Genomic DNA, 19,055 nt, shown 5'->3' on the forward strand with positions numbered 1-19,055 from the left:
CCTGGTGTTCCTGATGCTCTTGGCACCCTTCTGATCCTCTCAAACCTCCTTTGGATCCCCCATAACAACCCTGTCGTCCCCAAATCCCCCTTTTTGTGCCCCCAAATCCCTCTTTATCCCCCCCTCATCCCTATTCTCTGTGTGTCCCCCCCCCCAGCTGATGGACATGGGGTTCTCCCGGGAGCACGCTATGGAAGCCTTGCTCAACACCAACACCATGGAGCAAGCCACCGAGTACCTCCTCACCCACCCTCCTCCCCTCATGGGGGGTGTCGTACGGGTAAGAATGGGGTGCAAGGGGGGGGGTAAGGGGACTCCCCCCCCCATCATTCCTGCCCCTTTCCCAGCCCCTCATCCCTCCTTTGGGCCTTTCCCAAGGACCTGAGCATGTCGGAGGAGGACCAGATGATGCGCGCCATCGCCATGTCCCTGGGCCAGGACATCCCCATGGACCAGCGGGCAGAGTCCCCAGAGGTATGGGGGGGGGGGGCACCCCAGGTTTGTGCCCCAAACGCCCCCTTTGCCTCCCCCCAGCCATGGTCTGCACCCCTCAAGCCGGTGGCACAGGCCCTCAGCCTCGGTTTGTGCCCCCCCAACCCCGTTTCGTGCCCCCAGACCCTATTTTAGGGCCTCTAAACCCCATTTGGTACCTTTGGGACCCCGTTTCCCATCCCCAAACCCCATTTCCCACACCCAAACCCTATTTTCCATCCCCTAAACCCCATTTCATACTCTCCAAATCCCATTTTGTCCCTTTGGGACTCTTCCAGCCAAAACCCCCATTTCCCCCCCCCCAAACCCCATTCCCCACAACCTAATCACCATTTCCCCCCTAACCCCCAAATTCCCACCCCAAAACCCCGTTCCCCGTCCCCTAAACCCCATTTCATACACTCCAAACCCCATTTTATTCCTTTGAGGCTATTTCCCAATGCAAAACCCCATTTCGCACCCTCTAAACCCCATTCCTCCCCAAACCCCCTTTCCCACCCCAAAACCCCATTTCCCACCCCAAACCCCCATTTCCCACCCCAAAACCCCATTTCTCCCGCCAAACCCCATTCCCCCCCCAAAACCCGTTTCCCCCCCAAACCCCATTTCCCCCCTAAACCCCCTTTCCCAACCAAGCCCTCCTTTCCCACCCCAAACCCCCATTTCCCCCCCAAACCCCATTCCCCCCCATTCCCCCCAAACCCCATTTCCCCCCAAACCCCATTCCCCCCAACCCCCATTTCCCCCCCCCCAAACCCCATTCCCCCCCCAACCCCCATTCCCCTCCCCCAAACCCCCATTTCCCCCCCTAACCCCATTCCCCCCCCAAACCCCCATTCCCCACCCCCTAACCCACCCTCCTCCCGCCGTCGCCCCGCGCAGGAGGCCGCGTGCCGTAAGGAAGAGGAGGAACGCCGCGCCCGCGAGCGCCAGGAGGAAGAGGAAGCCAAATGCCTGGAGAAGTTCGAAGGGGCCGAGCCCTTGGAAGCCGCCGAGCTCCTGGCCTTCACCGACGCCATGCTCCCGGGCTGCTCCCAGCTCCTGGATGAGCTGCCCGACACCGTGTACCGCGTGTGCGACCTCATCATGACGGCCATCAAGCGCAACGGGGCCGCCTACCGCGACTCCGTCCTCAAGCAGGTGGTGAAGCAGGTGAGAGCCGTGGCGTTCCCCCCCACTCCCCCTTGGTCTCATGCTTCCCCTGCCCCACACACAACATGTGGGTCACACCCCACACCCTACCCCTTCCAAATCCAGGTTTGGGAAGCAGCCGATGTCCTCATCAAGGCAGCCTTGCCCCTCACCACCAGCGACACCAAAACCGTCTCCGAATGGATCAGCCAAATGGCCACGTTGCCTCAGGCTTCCAACTTGGCCACGCGGATCCTGCTGCTCACCCTCCTCTTCGAGGTGAGACTTTGGTAGATACGGAAGGGGGGGACCCCAAAATATATGGGGGGGACCCCAAAATATCCTGCTGCTCACCCTGCTCTTTGAGGTGAGACTTTGGTAGATACGGAAGGGGGGACCCCAAAATATATGGGGGGGACCCCAATATATCCTTCTGCTCACCCTCCTATTTGAAGTGAGACTTTGGTAGATACAGAAGGTGGGACCCCAAAATATATGGGGGGGACCCCAAAATATCCTGCTGCTCACCCTCCTCTTTGAGGTGAGACTTTGGTAGATACAGAAGGTGGGACCCCAAAATATATGGGGGACCCCAAAATATCCTTCTGCTCACCCTCCTCTTCGAGGTGAGACTTTGGTAGATACGGAAGGGGGGGACCCCAAAATATATGGGGGGGGACCCCAATATATCCTTCTGCTCACCCTCCTCTTCGAGGTGAAACTTTGGTAGATATGAAAGGGGGGACCCCAAAATATATGGGGGGGACACCCCAAAATGCATGGTGAGACCTTAAAATATATGGTGGGGAATCATTCCTTTTCTCCTCCATGCTTCGATGGCTGTGATGTTCTCCTGCCGTCGTCCATCTTCATAAACCCAACTCTTGGGGTCAAATTGTGCCCATTTAGAGGGTTTTCTATGGGGTGTGTTGGCTTTTGGGGTGTTCCTGACCCTCGGAACGTGGGGTTCCCCTCCTAAACCAGGAGCTGAAGCTGCCCTGTGCTCGGGTGGTGGAATCCAGCTGCGTCCTCGATGTCCTCATCAAGCTGCTGGAAGTGGTGCAGCCCTGCCTGCAAGCTGCCAAGGAGCACAAGGAAGTGCAGACCCCCAAGTAAGGAAAGGGGGGGGGACCCCCAAACCTCCCCAGCAGCCCCCCATACCCCCCCCCCCCCATTGACACCTTTGTGCCCGTTCCCTTTCCAAAGGTGGATCACCCCTGTCCTCCTGCTCATTGACTTCTATGAGAAGACGGCCGTCTCCTCCAAGAGGAGGGCTCAGATGAACAAGGTGGGGGGCTTGGGGGTCACAATGGGGTACGGGGAAGTAGATGGGATGGGGATGGAGCAGCTTAGGATGGGTCCTGGATGGAGGCAATGGGTTCTAAGAGGACCCGTGTGGTTCTGAGGGGGTCCTGGAGGAAGAATGTGGGGACACACATAGGGTCGTGGGGACACCCATGGGGTCCTGTGGGATCAGCCATGGAGTCCTGGGGACATCCATGGGGTCTTGAGGACATCCATGGGGTCCTGGGAGGGGGACATAGGGGGTGATGAGGGCCCATAGGGGGTCCTGGGGTGAAGATGGGATCATGGAGGGGGTACATGTGGGGTTCTGGAGTGGGAAAAGAAGGTGCTGAGGGCCCATGTGGGGTCCTGGGGGAGGCACATGGTGCTCTGGGGTGACACATGATGTCCTGGGGTGACACATGGTGTCTTGGGATGACACATGATGTCCTGGGGTAACACATGATGTCCTGGGGTGACACATGATGTCCTGGGGTGACACATGATGTCCTGGGGTGACACATGGTGTCTTGGGGGGACACATGGTGTCTTGGGGTGACACATGATGTCCTGGGGTAACACATGATGTCCTGGGGTGACACATGGTGTCTTGGGGGGACACATGGTGTCTTGGGGGGACACATGGTGTCTTGGGGTGACACATGATGTCCTGGGGTAACACATGGTGCTCTGGGGGGACACATGATGTCCTGGGGGGACACATGGTGCTCTGGGGTGACACATGATGTCCTGGGGTGACACATGGTGTCTTGGGGTGACACATGTTGTCTTGGGGTGACACATGATGTCCTGGGGTGACATACGATGTCCTGGGGTGACACATGGTGTCTTGGGGTGACACATGATGTCCTGGGGTAACACCTGATGTCCTGGGGTGACACATGTTGTCTTGGGGTGACACATGATGTCCTGGGGTGACACATGTTGTCTTGGGGTGACACATGATGTTCTAGGGTGACACATGGTGCTCTGGGGTGACACATGATGTCCTGGGGTGACACATGATGTCCTGGGGTGACACATGTTGTCTTGGGGTGACACATGGTGTCCTGGGGTGACACATGGTGTCCTGGGGTGACACATGATGTCCTGGGGTGACACATGTTGTCTTGGGGTGACACATGGTGTCCTGGGGTGACACATGATGTCCTGGGGTGACACATGTTGTCTTGGGGTGACACATGATGTCCTGGGGTGACACATGATGCTCTGGGGTGACACATGTTGTCTTGGGGTGACACATGGTGTCCTGGGGTGACACATGATGTCCTGGGGTGACACATGTTGTCTTGGGGTGACACATGATGTCCTGGGGTGACACATGATGCTCTGGGGTGACACATGTTGTCTTGGGGTGACACATGGTGTCCTGGGGTGACACATGATGTCCTGGGGTGACACATGTTGTCTTGGGGTGACACATGGTGCTCTGGGGTGACACATGATGTCCTGGGGTGACACATGTTGTCTTGGGGTGACACATGGTGTCCTGGGGTGACACATGGTGTCCTGGGGTGACACATGATGTCCTGGGGTGACACATGATGCTCTGGGGTGACACATGTTGTCTTGGGGTGACACATGATGTCCTGGGGTGACACATGTTGTCTTGGGGTGACACATGGTGTCCTGGGGTGACACATGATGTCCTGGGGTGACACATGATGCCCTGGGGTGACACATGATGCTCTGGGGTGACACATGCTGTCTTGGGGTGACACATGATATCCTGGGGTAACACATGTTGTCTTGGGGTGACACATGGTGTCTTGGGGTGACACATGACATCCTGCGGTGACACATGATGTCCTGGGGTGACACATGTTGTCTTGGTGTGACACATGATGCTCTGGGGTGACACATGATGCTCTGGGATGACACATGGTGTCCCTGGGGGCGGGGGGGGGAGTGTCGGGGGGTGCCCCCAATTGGGGTCCCCTCTCTCTGCCCCCCTCCCTCCTCACCCCCTGTGGTTCCCCCCCCCCCCCCCAGTACCTGCAGGCGAGCGGCAACAACTGGCGCTGGTTCGACGACCGCTCCGGGCGCTGGTGCAGTTACAGCGCCAGCAACAACAGCACCATCGACGCGGCGTGGCGCGCCGGGGAGCCCAGCGTGCGCTTCACCGCCGGCCGGCGCCGCTACACCGTGCAGTTCACCACCATGGTGCAGGTGGGAGCGCCCTCAGGGCGGGCGCGGGGTGGAGGGGAAAGGGGCACGGGGTGGGGGGGAAAGGAACTGGGGTGGAGGGGGAAAGGGAACTGGGGTGGAGGGGGAAAGGGAACTGGGGTGGGGGGGAAAGGGAACTGGGGTGGAGGGGGAAAGGGTATTGGGGTGGAGGGGAAAGGGAACTGGGGTGGAGGGGAAAGGGAACTGGGGTGGAGGGGAAAGGGAACTGGGGTGGAGGGGAAAGGGAACTGGGGTGGAGGGGAAAGGGAACTGGGGTGGAGGGGAAAAGGCAGTGGGGTGGAGGGGGGAAGGTATTGGGGTGGAGGGGAAAGGTGTTGGGGTGGAGGGGGAAAGGGAACTGGGGTGGAGGGGAAAGGGAACTGGGGTGGAGGGGGAAAGGGAACTGGGGTGGAGGGGGAAAGGGAACTGGGGTGGGGGGGAAAGGGAACTGGGGTGGAGGGGGAAAGGGTATTGGGGTGGAGGGGAAAGGGAACTGGGGTGGAGGGGAAAGGGAACTGGGGTGGAGGGGAAAGGGAACTGGGGTGGAGGGGAAAGGGAACTGGGGTGGAGGGGAAAGGGAACTGGGGTGGAGGGGAAAGGGCAGTGGGGTGGAGGGGGGAAGGTATTGGGGTGGAGGGGAAAGGTGTTGGGGTGGAGGGGGAAAGGGAACTGGGGTGGAGGGGAAAGGGAACTGGGGTGGAGGGGGAAAGGTATTGGGGTGGAGGGGGAAGGGAACTGGGGTGGAGGGGGAAAGGTATTGGGGTGGAGGGGGAAGGGTATTGGGGTGGAGGGGAAAGGGAACTGGGGTGGAGGGGGAAAGGCAAGGGGGGTGGAGGGGAAAGGGAGTGGGGTTGAAGGGGAAAGGTATGGGGGTGGAGGGGAAAGGGAACTGGGGTGGAGGGGAAAGGGAACTGGGGTGGAGGGGAAAGGGAACTGGGGTGGAGGGGGAAAGGGAACTGGGGTGGAGGGGGAAAGGGAACTGGGGTGGAGGGGGAAAGGGAACTGGGGTGGAGGGGAAAGGTATTGGGGTGGAGGGGGAAAGGAACTGGGGTGGAGGGGAAAGGGGGTGGAGGGGAAAGGGAACGGGGGTGGAGGGGGAAAGGGAACGGGGGTGGAGGGGAAAGGTATTGGGGTGGAGGGGAAAGGGAACGGGGGTGGAGGGGAAAGGTATTGGGGTGGAGGGGAAAGGCATTGGGGTGGAGGGGGAAAGGTATTGGGGTGGAGGGGAAAAGGGTATTGGGGTGGAGGGGAAAGGTATTGGGGTGGGGGGGAAAGGGAACTGGGGTGGAGGGGAAAGGGAACTGGGGTGGAGGGGGAAAGGGAACTGGGGTGGAGGGGAAAGGGAACTGGGGTGGAGGGGGAAAGGGAACTGGGGTGGAGGGGAAAGGTATTGGGGTGGAGGGGAAAGGGAACTGGGGTGGAGGGGGAAAGGGAACTGGGGTGGAGGGGAAAGGTATTGGGGTGGAGGGGAAAGGTATTGGGGTGGGGGGGAAAGGGAACTGGGGTGGAGGGGAAAGGGAACTGGGGTGGAGGGGGAAAGGGACCTGGGGTGGAGGGGAAAGGTATTGGGGTGGAGGGGGAAAGGGTATTGGGGTGGAGGGGAAAGGGAACTGGGGTGGAGGGGAAAGGGAACCGGGGTGGAGGGGGAAAGGGAACTGGGGTGGAGGGGAAAGGGAACTGGGGTGGAGGGGGAAAGGGTATTGGGGTGGAGGGGAAAGGGAACTGGGGTGGAGGGGAAAGGGAACTGGGGTGGAGGGGGAAAGGGAACTGGGGTGGAGGGGAAAGGGAACTGGGGTGGAGGGGGAAAGGGAATTGGGGTGGAGGGGAAAGGGAACTGGGGTGGAGGGGAAAGGGAACTGGGGTGGAGGGGAAAGGGAACTGGGGTGGAGGGGAAAGGGAACTGGGGTGGAGGGGGAAAGGGAACTGGGGTGGAGGGGAAAGGTATTGGGGTGGAAGGGGAAAGGTATTGGGGTGGAGGGGAAAGGGAACTGGGGTGGAGGGGGAAGGTATTGGGGTGGAGGGGAAAGGGTATTGGGGTGGAGGGGAAAGGGAACTGGGGTGGAGGGGGAAAGGGAACTGGGGTGGAGGGGAAAGGGAATTGGGGTGGAGGGGAAAGGGAACTGGGGTGGAGGGGGAAGGTATTGGGGGGGAGGGGAAAGGGAACTGGGGTGGAGGGGAAAGGGGGTGGAGGGGAAAGGTATTGGGGTGGAGGGGAAAGGTATTGGGGTGGAGGGGAAAGGGAACTGGGGTGGACGGGGAAAGGGAACTGGGGTGGAGGGGGAAAGGGAACTGGGGTGGAGGGGAAAGGGAACTGGGGTGGAGGGGGAAGGGAACTGGGGTGGAGGGGGAAAGGGAACTGGGGTGGAGGGGGAAAGGGAACTGGGGTGGAGGGGGGATGGTATTGGGGTGGAAGGGGAAAGGGAACTGGGGTGGAGGGGGGAAGGTATTGGGGTGGAGGGGAAAGGGAACTGGGGTGGAGGGGGGAAGGTATTGGGGTGGAAGGGGAAAGGGAACTGGGGTGGAGGGGGGAAGGTATTGGGGTGGAAGGGGAAAGGGTATTGGGGTGGAGGGGAAAGGGAACTGGGGTGGAGGGGAAAGGGAACTGGGGTGGAGGGGAGAAGGTATTGGGGTGGAAGGGGAAAGGGAACTGGGGTGGAGGGGGAAAGGTATTGGGGTGGAGGGGAAAGGGAACTGGGGTGGAGGGGAAAGGTATTGCGGTGGAGGGGAAAGGGGGTGGAGGGGAAAGGGTATTGGGGTGGAGGGGGAAAGGGAACTGGGGTGGAGGGAGAAAGGGTATTGGGGTGGAGGGGAAAGGTATTGGGGTGGAGGGGAAAGGGAACTGGGGTGGAGGGGGAAAGGTATTGGGGTGGAGGGGAAAGGGAACTGGGGTGGAGGGAGAAAGGGAACTGGGGTGGAGGGGAAAGGGAACTGGGGTGGAGGGGAAAAGGGAACTGGGGTGGAGGGGAAAGGTATTGGGGTGGAGGGGAAAGGTATTGGGGTGGAGGGGAAAGGGAACTGGGGTGGAGGGGGAAGGGAACTGGGGTGGAGGGGGAAAGGGAACTGGGGTGGAGGGGAAAGGTATTGGGGTGGAGGGGGAAAGGTTTTGGGGTGGAGGGGAAAGGGAACTGGGGTGGAGGGGGGAAGGGAACTGGGGTGGAGGGGAAAGGGGGTGGAGGGGAAAGGGTATTGGGGTGGAGGGGAAAGGGAACTGGGGTGGAGGGGAAAGGGGGTGGAGGGGAAAGGGTATTGGGGTGGAGGGGGAAAGGGAACAGGGGTGGAGGGGAAAGGGGGTGGAGGGGAAAGGGAACTGGGGTGGAGGGGGAAAGGGAACTGGGGTGGAGGGGAAAAGGGTACTGGAAGCAAGGTTGAAAGGACACTGGGATTGAGTGAAGGACATTGGGATCAAGAGAAAAGGATGGTGGATGGAGGGGAAGAGGACATTGGGGTGAGGGGAAACGGGCATTTGGATTGAATGGGGAAGGATACTGGGATGGAGAGGAAAAGGCACTGGGATCGAATGAACCCTCAGCACGTTTACGGTGCGCTTGCGTTGGGGGCTGCAGGGAAGGGATGGGCTCCAGAGGGACGGGGATGGGATGGTTCCCAAGGCAGCCCAGGCTGGGATTCCATGGCTCCATGGGGCACAGAGGGATGGGAGGAACAACCCCCCCCCACATTGTTCCTGCTGTTGTTGTGCAGGTGAATGAGGAGACGGGCAACAGGCGGCCGGTGATGCTGACGCTGCTGCGCACCCCCCGCAAGGCCGGGAAGGATGGGGGGGACCCGGAGAGGGCGGCCGAGGAAAACCGGGATGCGGAGGGAAGGGGCAAAGAGGAGCCCCCTGGTATGGAATTGGGGGGGGGCCTGGTCACGTTGTTGTTGGGGGTGCCCCATGGCCCTGCAGCACATGGAGGGGATGCGGGATTTGGGGGTGGACACACACAGGGTGATGTGGAGGGCTTTTAGGGACCACTATTGGGGGGATTTGAGATTGGGGAGGGGGATTTGGGGTTTGTAATGGGGGGGGGTGCTCTGTGTCCCTGTACTGTATGGAGGGGATACAGGGTTTGGGGGGGTGGTGTAATAGGGGGGTTGGGGGGCCTAATATTGGGATTTTGGGATGAAGGGGCGGGATTTGGTGTCAGAGTGGATTTGGGATCCATGGGGGTGATTTCAGCCTTGTTGTTGGGGGACACCTTTGCCCCCAAAACAGGGTCCTGTGGACCCCTTCACCCCCAAAATTGGGTCCTATGGGTCCCTTGCCCCCCAGAACAGGGTCCTATGGTCCCCTTCACCCCCAGAACAGGGCCCTACGGTCCCTTTCACCCCCAAACCAGGGACTGATGGATCCCTTCACCCCCAAACAAGGTCCTATGGACCCCTTTCACCCGCAAAACAGGGTCCTATGGACCCCTTTCACCCGCAAAACAGGGTCCTATGGTCCCTTACCCCCCAGAATCAGGTCCTATGGGTCCCTTCACCTTCCAAACCGGGTCCTGTGGACCCCCTTCACCCCCCAAAACAGGGTCTTATGGGTCCCTTTCACCCCCAAAATGGGGTCCTATGGACCCCTCCACCCCACGGCAGGGATACAGGACCCAGGTGATGCGGTGCTGGGGCTCTCTGTGGCTTCACCTTGGGTACCTCACTTCAATCCCCCCCCTTCAGCCCCAGAGGCCCCCCCCGAGGACGACGCTTCCGCCGCCGCTCCTTCCTCTTCCTCATCCTCTTCGCCATCGCCCTCCTCGTGCTGCCCGTCCCCGGAGGAGCCGCCGGTGAAGGGGCTGGCGGAGGAGGCGGTGCCGGCGGTGCTGCGGGCCTGCGTGAGCATGCTGGGGGTGCCGGTGGACCCCGACACCCTGCACGCCACGCTGCGGCTCTGCCTGCGCCTCACGCGGCACCACAAGCACGCGCTGCTCTTCGCCGAGCTCCGCAGCACCAGAACCATCCTGGGCCTGACGCAGAGCTCCGGCTTCACCGGCTTCACCCCACTCGTCACCCTCCTCTTCCGGCACATCATCGAGGACCCCTGCACCCTGCGGCACACCATGGAGAAGGTGATGGGGATGGGGGGGGGGGTGATGGGGATAATGGGGTTGTGGGGCCAGGAGATGCTGGGGATAATGGAACTGCAGAGGAGGGGATGCTGGGATAATGGGGTTGGGAGTTGGGGTACAGGGGGTGCTGGGGATAATGGGGTTGGAGAGGAGGGGATGCTGGGATAATGGGGTTGGGGGGCCAGGAGACATTTGGGATAATGGGATTGGAGAGGAGGGGGTGATGGGGGTAATGGGGTTGGGGGGCCAGGAGACATTTGGGATAATGGGATTGGAGAGGAGGGGATGCTGGGATAATGGGGTTGGGAGTTGGGGTACAGGGGGTGCTGGGGATAATGGGGTTGGAGAGGAGGGGATGCTGGGGATAATGGGGTTGGGAGTTGGGGTCTAGGGGATGCTGCGGATAATGGGATTGGGGAGGAGGGGATGCTGGGATAATGGGGTTGGGGGGCCAGGAGACATTTGGGATAATGGGATTGGAGAGGAGGGGATGCTGGGATAATGGGGTTGGGGGGCCAGGAGACGCTGGGGATAATGGAACTGCAGAGGAGGGGATGCTGGGATAATGGGATTGGGAGTTGGGGTACAGGGGGTGCTGGGGATAATGGGGTTGGGGAGGAGGGGATGCTGGGGATAATGGGGTTGGGAGTTGGGGTCTAGGGGATGCTGCGGATAATGGGATTGGGGAGGAGGGGATGCTGGGATAATGGGGTTGGGGGGCCAGGAGGCATTTGGGATAATGGGATTGGGGAGGAGGGGGTGCTGGGATAATGGGGTTGGGGGGCCAGGAGACATTTGGGATAATGGGACTGGAGAGGAGGGGGTGCTGGGATAATGGGGTTGGAGGGCCAGGAGACATTTGGGATAATGGGACTGGAGAGGAGGGGGTGCTGGGATAATGGGGTTGGGAGTTAGGGTACAGGGGGTGCTGGGGATAATGGGGTTGGAGAGGAGGGGATGCTGGGGATAATGGGGTTGGGAGTTGGGGTCTAGGGGATGCTGCGGATAATGGGACTGGGGAGGAGGGGATGCTGGGATAATGGGTTTGGGGGTCCAGGAGACATTTGGGATAATGGGATTGGAGAGGAGGGGATGCTGGGATAATGGGATTGGGAGTTGGGGTACAGGGGGTGCTGGGGATAATGGGATTGGAGAGGAGGGGATGCTGGGGATAATGGGGTTGGGGGGCCAGGAGACATTTGGGATAATGGGACTGGAGAGGAGGGGATGCTGGGATAATGGGATTGGGAGTTGGGGTACAGGGGGTGCTGGGGACAATGGGGTTGGAGAGGAGGGGATGCTGGGATAATGGGTTTGGGGGTCCAGGAGACATTTGGGATAATGGGATTGGAGAGGAGGGGGTGCTGGGATAATGGGGTTGGGGGGCCAGGAGACATTTGGGATAATGGGACTGGAGAGGAGGGGATGCTGGGATAATGGGGTTGGGAGTTAGGGTCTAGGGGATGCTGCGGATAATGGGATTGGGGAGGAGGGGATGCTGGGATAATGGGGTTCGGGGGCCAGGAGACATTTGGGATAATGGGATTGGAGAGGAGGGGGTGCTGGGATAATGGGGTTGGGGGTCCAGGAGACATTTGGGATAATGGGATTGGAGAGGAGGGGATGCTGGGATAATGGGGTTGGGGGGCCAGGAGACATTTGGGATAATGGGATTGGAGAGGAGGGGATGCTGGGATAATGGGGTTGGGGGTCCAGGAGACATTTGGGATAATGGGACTGGAGAGGAGGGGATGCTGGGATAATGGGGTTGGGAGTTAGGGTCTAGGGGATGCTGCGGATAATGGGATTGGGGAGGAGGGGATGCTGGGATAATGGGGTTCGGGGGCCAGGAGACATTTGGGATAATGGGATTGGAGAGGAGGGGGTGCTGGGATAATGGGGTTGGGGGGCCAGGAGACATTTGGGATAATGGGATTGGAGAGGAGGGGGTGCTGGGATAATGGGGTTGGGGGTCCAGGAGACATTTGGGATAATGGAATTGGGGAGGAGGGGATGCTGGGATAATGGGATTGGGAGTTGGGGTACAGGGGGTGCTGGGGACAATGGGGTTGGAGAGGAGGGGATGCTGGGATAATGGGTTTGGGGGTCCAGGAGACATTTGGGATAATGGGATTGAAGAGGAGGGGATGCTGGGATAATGGGGTTGGGGGGCCAGGAGACACTGCGGATAATGGAACTGCAGAGGAGGGGATGCTGGGATAATGGGATTGGGAGTTGGGGTACAGGGGGTGCTGCGGATAATGGTATTGGGGAGGAGGGGATGCTGGGATAATGGGGTTGGGGGTCCAGGAGACATTTGGGATAATGGGACTGGAGAGGAGGGGATGCTGGGATAATGGGGTTGGGGGGCCAGGAGACATTTGGGATAATGGGACTGGAGAGGAGGGGGTGCTGGGATAATGGGGTTGGGGGGCCAGGAGACATTTGGGATAATGGGATTGGAGAGGAGGGGGTGCTGGGATAATGGGATTGGGAGTTGGGGTCTAGGGGATGCTGCAGATAATGGTATTGGGGAGGAGGGGGTGCTGGAATAATGGGGTTGGGGGTCCAGGAGACACTGGGGATTATGGAATTGGAGAGGAGGGGATGCTGGGGATAATGGGGTTTGGGAGCTGGGGTCCAGGGGATGCTGGGATTGAGGAATTTGGGGTGCAGGGGATGCTGGGGATAATGGGGTTTGGAAGCTGGGGTCCAGGGGATGCTGGGGATAATGGGGTTGGAGAGGAGGGGATGCTGCGGATAATGGGGTTTGGGAGTTGGGGTCCAGAGGATGCTGGGATTGAGGAACTGGGGGTGCAGCGAATGCTGGGGATAATGGAATTGGGAGCTGGGGTCCAGGGGTTGCTGGGGAAGTTTGGAGAGGAGGGGATGCTGGGGATAATGGGGTTTGGGAGCTGGGGTCCAGGGGATGCTGGGGATAATGGGATTGGGGCTGCAGGGGCCACCGGGGCTGGGGTGATGTCTATGGGGGGGGTCCCCTCACACTGTAACCCCCCCCCCCCATTGCAGGTGGTTCGCTCGGCAGCCACGAGCGGTGCCGGCAGCACCACGTCGGGGGTGGTGTCGGGCAGCCTGGGCTCCCGGGAGGTGAATTACATCCTGCGGGTGCTGGGCCCCGCCGCCTGCCGCAGCCCCACCGTCTTCACCGAGGTGGCCACCGGCTGCATCCGCATCGCCCTGCCCGCCCCCCGCGGCTCCGGCACCGGTGAGGCCTGGCCCCGGCCGTGCCGCTGCCCCGCGGCTGCCCCATGGATCCCTATGGCTGCCCCATGGATCCCTGTGGCTGCCCCATGGATCCCTGTGGCTGCCCCATGGATCCCTATGGCTGCCCCATGGATCCCTGTGGCTGCCTCATGGATCCCTGTGGCTGCCCCATGGATCCCTGTGGCTGCCCCATGGATCCCTGTGGCTGCCCCATGGATCCCTATGGCTGCCTCATGGATCCCTATGGCTGCCCCATGGGTGGCCCAGGGCTTCCCTATGCATCCCTATGGCTGCCCTGTGGATCCCTATGGCTGCCCCATGGGTGGCCCAGGGCATCCCTATGGCTGCCCTGTGGGTGGCCCAGGGCTTCCTAATGCATCCCTATGGCTGCCTTGTGGATCTCTATGGGTGCCACATGGGTGGCCCAGGGCTTCCCAATGCATCCCTATGGCTTCCCTATGGGTCTAAATGCTCCCATATGGGGTTCCGTGGCTCCCTGTGGGTCCTTTCACGCCCAGAACAGGGTCCTATGGACCCCTTCACCCCCCAAACAGGGTCCTATGGGTCCCTTCACCCCCCAAACAGGGTCCTGTGGTCCCCCTTCACCCCCAAAACAGGGTCCTATGGACCCCTTCACCCCCAAAACGGGATCCTATGGGTCCCCTCACCCCCAAAACAGGATCCTATGGGTCCCCTCACCCCCAAAACAGGATCCTATGGGTCCCTTCACCCCTAAAACAGGGTCCTATGGGTCCCTTCACCCCCAGACAGGATCCTATGGGTCTCTTCACCCCCAAAACAGGGTCCTATGGACCCCTTCACCCCCAAACAGGATCCTATGGGTCCCTTCACCCCCAAAACAGGGTCCTATGGACCCCTTCACCTCCAGAACAGGATCCTATGGGTCCCTTCACCCCCAAACAGGGTCCTATGGACCCCTTCACCCCCAAAACGGGATCCTATGGGTCCCCTCACCCCCAAAACAGGATCCTATGGGTCCCTTCACCCCCAAAACAGGATCCTATGGGTCCCTTCACCCCCAAAACAGGATCCTATGGGTCCCTTCACCCCCCAAACCGGATCCTATGGTCCCCCTTCACCCCCAAAACAGGGTCCTATGGACCCCTTCACCCCCAAACAGGATCCTATGGGTCCCTTCACCCCCAAAACAGGGTCCTATGGGCCCCTTCACCTCCAGAACAGGATCCTATGGGTCCCTTCACCCCAAACCATCCTCCCAAGCATCCCTTGCCCTCCATCCCCAGCATCCCCCCAGCCCTTCCCTGCCTCCAAGCCCAGCGCGCCCCACACAGTGCGACCCCATAGGGGCCCCCCACTCCCTTTCCCCCCCCCCTTGACCCCCCCTTTGTCCCCCCCCCAGCCTCGGATGATGAGTTCGAGAACCTGCGCATCAAAGGCCCCAACGCGGTGCAGTTGGTGAAGACGACGCCGGTGAAGGCCTCGGCGCTGCCCGTCATCCCCGAGCCCATCAAGGACGTCATCTACGACATGCTCAATGCCCTGGCAGCCTACCATGCCCCCGAGGAGGGTATGTGGGGCGAGGGGGGGGCACCCATGGGTGCTAACGCACCCCTTAGTTGTGGGTTCAGCACCCCCGTTTGGGGTTGTACACACCCGGTGGGGAGCGGGAGTAGAGGGGAGGGGGATGGAGGGTGAAGGGGGAGTTGGATGGGGGGGTGTTCCATAGGGGATGTGGGGCTGGGGTGCACCTATGGGGGGGAATTGGGGTTTCCCTGCAGAGTGGGGTGTGCGGGGAGGGGAATTGGGGTGGCCCTAGGGAGTGGGGTGCGCATAGAGGGGAATTGGGGTGTCTACAAGGAGTAGGGTGCCCATATGGGGGTGGAGAACTGGGGTGGCCCTAGGGAGTGGGTGCACATAGGGGGGAATTGGGGTATCTATAAGGAGTAGGGGGCACGGCACATATAGGAATTGAGGTGCTCATATGGGGAGGGGAATTAGGGTGCCCCTAGGGATTGGGGTGCACATAGAGGGGAATTGGGGTGTCTAATGAATAGGGTGCCCATATAGGACTTGGGGTGCCCATATGGGGAGAAGAATTGGGGTGTCCCTAGGGATTGGGGTTTCTATAAGAAATAGGGTGACCCTATAGGAATTGGAAGTCCCATAGGGGGAGGAAGAACTGGGGTGTCTATAGGGCTGGGTTGCCCATATGTGGGGGGGGGGGAAGAATTGGGGTGTCTGAATCAGGATGCCCCCCATGGGATGCAGGCAATGGGGGTATCCCCCAAGGCTTTCCTCATCCCCCGCTCACCCTTGGGCCCCTGCACCCCCATAGGGGACAAGGGGGACCCCAAGAGCGCGGCGCCCTCGGAGGTGAGCCAGCTGCTGTCGGACATCGGCGACGACGTCTACCAGCAGTACCGGAGCCTCACGCGCCAGCCCGGCGACTTCGACCCCCCCTCCGGCTTCGCCATCAACGTCAGTGGGGTCTTGGGGGGGGGGTTTGGGGGTGTTGGGGGGTCCCCAAGGTCTGATGTCCCCCCCCCCCTTGGCTCCCCCAGGCTCAGGTCTTTGGTGCTGATGGAGCTGCCGCGGAGACGCCGCCGTCGGGGACGCCGCAGGGGGAAGGTAGCGGTGTCCCTCTGGTACCCCCCCCCCCCACCCCCCAGTGGCACCCCCATGTCCCCAATCACCCCCCGCCCCCCCATATCCCATCTTCCCCACGTCCCCTTTACATCCCCTGAGGCCCCCCCCGTCCCTTCTGCATCCCCATCCCCATTGCATCCTTACCCCCCCCAGCATCCCCTCCATGTCCCAAAGCCCCCCAACGTGCCCCCCACATCCCTAAGTCCCCCAACGTGCCCCCTACATCCCTGAGCCCCCCCCAGTGTCTTTCATGTCTCTGACCCCCCTCCCCATCCCTCCATATCCCAAAGCCCCCCACATTCCCAAGTCCCCCAATGTCCCCCCCACATCCCTGACCCCCCCCCAGTGTCCTCCATGCCCCTAACCGCCCATCCCATTCCTTTATATCCCAAAGTCCCCCAACGTCCCCCCCCACATCCCTGACCCCCCCCAGTGTCCTCCATGCCCCTAACCGCCCATCCCATTCCTTTATATCCCAAAGTCCCCCAACGTCCCTCCCACATCCCTGACCCCCCCCCCCAGTGTCCTCCATGCCTCTGACCCCCCTCCCCATCCCTCCCTGCCCCATAGCCCTGAGCCCTCCAACACCTTCCTGACCTTCCCCCTCTCCATCCCATCCCATTGCCCCCCCCCCCAACGCTCTTCCCCCCTGTGTCCCCCCCAGCAGCCAGCCCCGAGGAAGGCCGGGAAGGGCGGAAGGAGAAGGATGGGGAGCGGGGCGAGGAGCGGCAGCGGGGGAAAGCCTCCAAGCCCCTGATGCCCACATCCACCATCCTGCGGCTGCTGGCCGAGCTCGTGCGCTCCTACGTGGGCATCGCCACCCTCATCGCCAACTACAGCTACACCGTGGGGCAGAGCGAGCTCATCAAGGAGGTGATGGCGAGGGACACCCCCCCCACGCACCCCATAGGGACAGAAGAGGGTCCTTTGTCACCCTGTGCTGTGGGGTTGCTTGTCACCATGTGTGTCGAGGTGTCACCCCATATAGGAGGGTCCTTTGTCACCCTGTGCTATGGGGTTGCTTGTCACCATGTGTGTCAAGGTGTCACCCCATATAGGAGGTTCCTTTGTCACCCTGTGCTGTGGGGTTCCTTGTCACCATGTGTGTCAAGGTGTCACCCCATATAGGAGGTTCCTTTGTCACCCTGTGCTATGGGGTTCCTTGTCACCATGTGTGTCAAGGTGTCACCCCATATAGGAGGTCCCTTTGTCACCCTGTGCTGTGGGGTTCATTGTCACCATGTGTGTCAAGGTGTCACCCCATATAGGAGGTCCCTTTGTCACCCTGTGCTATGGGGTCCCTGTCACCATGTGTGTCAAGGTGTCACCCCATATAGGTGGTCCCTTTGTCACCCTGTGCTGTGGGGTTCCTTGTCACCATATGTGTCAAGGTGTCACCCCATATAGGTGGTCCCTTTGTCACCCTGTGCTGTGGGGTTCATTGTCACCATGTGTGTCAAGGTGTCACCCCATATAGGAGGTCCCTTTGTCACCCTGTGCTATGGGGTTCCTGTCACCATGTGTGTCGAGGTGTCACCCCATATAGGAGGTTCCTTTGTCACCCTGGGCTGTGGGGTTCATTGTCACCATGTGTGTCAAGGTGTCACCCCATATAGGAGGTCCCTTTGTCACCCTGTGCTGTGGGGTTCATTGTCACCATGTGTGTCAAGGTGTCACCCCATATAGGAGGTCCCTTTGTCACCCTGTGCTATGGGGTTGCTTGTCACCATGTGTGTCGAGGTGTGACCCCATGTAGGAGGGTCCTTTGTCACCCTGTGCTATGGGGTCCCTGTCACCATGTGTGTCGAGGTGTCACCCCATATAGGAGGTCCCTTTGTCACCCTGTGCTGTGGGGTTCCTTGTCACCATGTGTGTCAAGGTGTCACCCCATATAGGAGGTTCCTTTGTCACCCTGTGCTATGGGGTTGCTTGTCACCATGTGTGTCAAGGTGTCACCCCATATAGGAGGTTCCTTTGTCACCCTGTGCTGTAGGGTTCCTTGTCACCATGTGTGTCAAGGTGTCACCCCATATAGGAGGTCCCTTTGTCACCCTGTGCTATGGGGTCCCTGTCACCATGTGTGTCGAGGTGTCTCTCACCTCACACGCTGGGATCTTTTGTTGCACCCTATAGAGGTTCCCCTGTTCCCCCTATAGAGGTTCCCCTGTCCCCCCTATAGGAGCTCCAAATGCCCCTGTAGAGGTTCTGTTGTCCCCCCTATAGAGGTTCCCTTGTCCCCCCCATACAACCTCCCAGTGCCCCATAGAGGTTCCTTTCCCTCCCATACAACCTCCCAGTGCCCCATAGAGGTTCCCTTGTCCCCCCCCATACAACCTCCCAGTGCCCCATAGAGGTTCCTGTCCCCCCCATACAACCTCCCAGTGCCCCATAGAGGTTCCTGTCCCCCCCATACAACCTCCCAGTGCCCCATAGAGGTTCCTGTCCCCCCCATACAACCTCCCAGTGCCCCATAGAGGTTCCCTTGTCCCCCCCATACAACCTCCCAGTGCCCCATAAAGGTTCCTGTCCCCCCCATACAACCTCCCAGTGCCCCATAGAGGTTCCTGTCCCCCCCATACAACCTCCCAGTGCCCCATAGAGGTTCCTGTCCCCCCCATACAACCTCCCAGTGCCCCATAGAGGTTCCTGTCCCCCCTATACAACCTCCCAGTGCCCCATAGAGGTTCCTGTCCCCCCCATACAACCTCCCAGTGCCCCATAGAGGTTCCTGTCCCCCCCATACAACCTCCCACTGCCCCATAGAGGTTCCTGTCCCCCCCATACAACCTCCCAGTGCCCCATAGAGGTTCCTGTCCCCCCCATACAACCTCCCAGTGCCCCATAGAGGTTCCTGTCCCCCCCATACAACCTCCCAGTGCCCTATAGAGGTTCCTGTCCCCCCCCATACAACCTCCCACTGCCCCATAGAGGTTCCTGTCCCCCCCATACAACCTCCCAGTGCCCTATAGAGGTTCCTGTCCCCCCCATACAACCTCCCAGTGCCCCATAGAGGTTCCTGTCCCCCCCCATACAACCTCCCACTGCCCCATA

The 19,055-nt window shown here is 60.4% G+C and overlaps 1 protein-coding gene across 1 annotated transcript in view; it reads left to right on the forward strand.

Moving 5' to 3' along the window:
• Nucleotides 1-16,926, forward strand: part of LOC134175502 (E3 ubiquitin-protein ligase HUWE1-like) — a gene marked incomplete at its 3' end in the record, with an annotated part of 36,018 nt that extends 19,092 nt beyond the window's left edge. The window contains exons 34-47 of the mRNA XM_062641545.1: nucleotides 158-280; nucleotides 379-474; nucleotides 1,375-1,644; nucleotides 1,750-1,902; nucleotides 2,608-2,735; nucleotides 2,830-2,911; nucleotides 4,921-5,097; nucleotides 8,794-8,938; nucleotides 9,763-10,151; nucleotides 13,182-13,377; nucleotides 14,758-14,925; nucleotides 15,694-15,836; nucleotides 15,920-15,986; nucleotides 16,669-16,926. Of these exons, the coding sequence (XP_062497529.1) occupies nucleotides 158-280; nucleotides 379-474; nucleotides 1,375-1,644; nucleotides 1,750-1,902; nucleotides 2,608-2,735; nucleotides 2,830-2,911; nucleotides 4,921-5,097; nucleotides 8,794-8,938; nucleotides 9,763-10,151; nucleotides 13,182-13,377; nucleotides 14,758-14,925; nucleotides 15,694-15,836; nucleotides 15,920-15,986; nucleotides 16,669-16,926 (2,395 nt within the window). The remainder of the gene's footprint in view (nucleotides 1-157; nucleotides 281-378; nucleotides 475-1,374; nucleotides 1,645-1,749; nucleotides 1,903-2,607; nucleotides 2,736-2,829; nucleotides 2,912-4,920; nucleotides 5,098-8,793; nucleotides 8,939-9,762; nucleotides 10,152-13,181; nucleotides 13,378-14,757; nucleotides 14,926-15,693; nucleotides 15,837-15,919; nucleotides 15,987-16,668) is intronic.
• Between the last annotated feature and the right edge of the window lie 2,129 nt (nucleotides 16,927-19,055).

This window comes from Pezoporus occidentalis, unplaced genomic scaffold, assembly GCF_034315485.1.
Source record: "Pezoporus occidentalis ecotype Australia unplaced genomic scaffold, CSIRO_AGI_Poc_V1 ctg689, whole genome shotgun sequence".
NCBI lineage: Eukaryota > Metazoa > Chordata > Aves > Psittaciformes > Psittacidae > Pezoporus > Pezoporus occidentalis.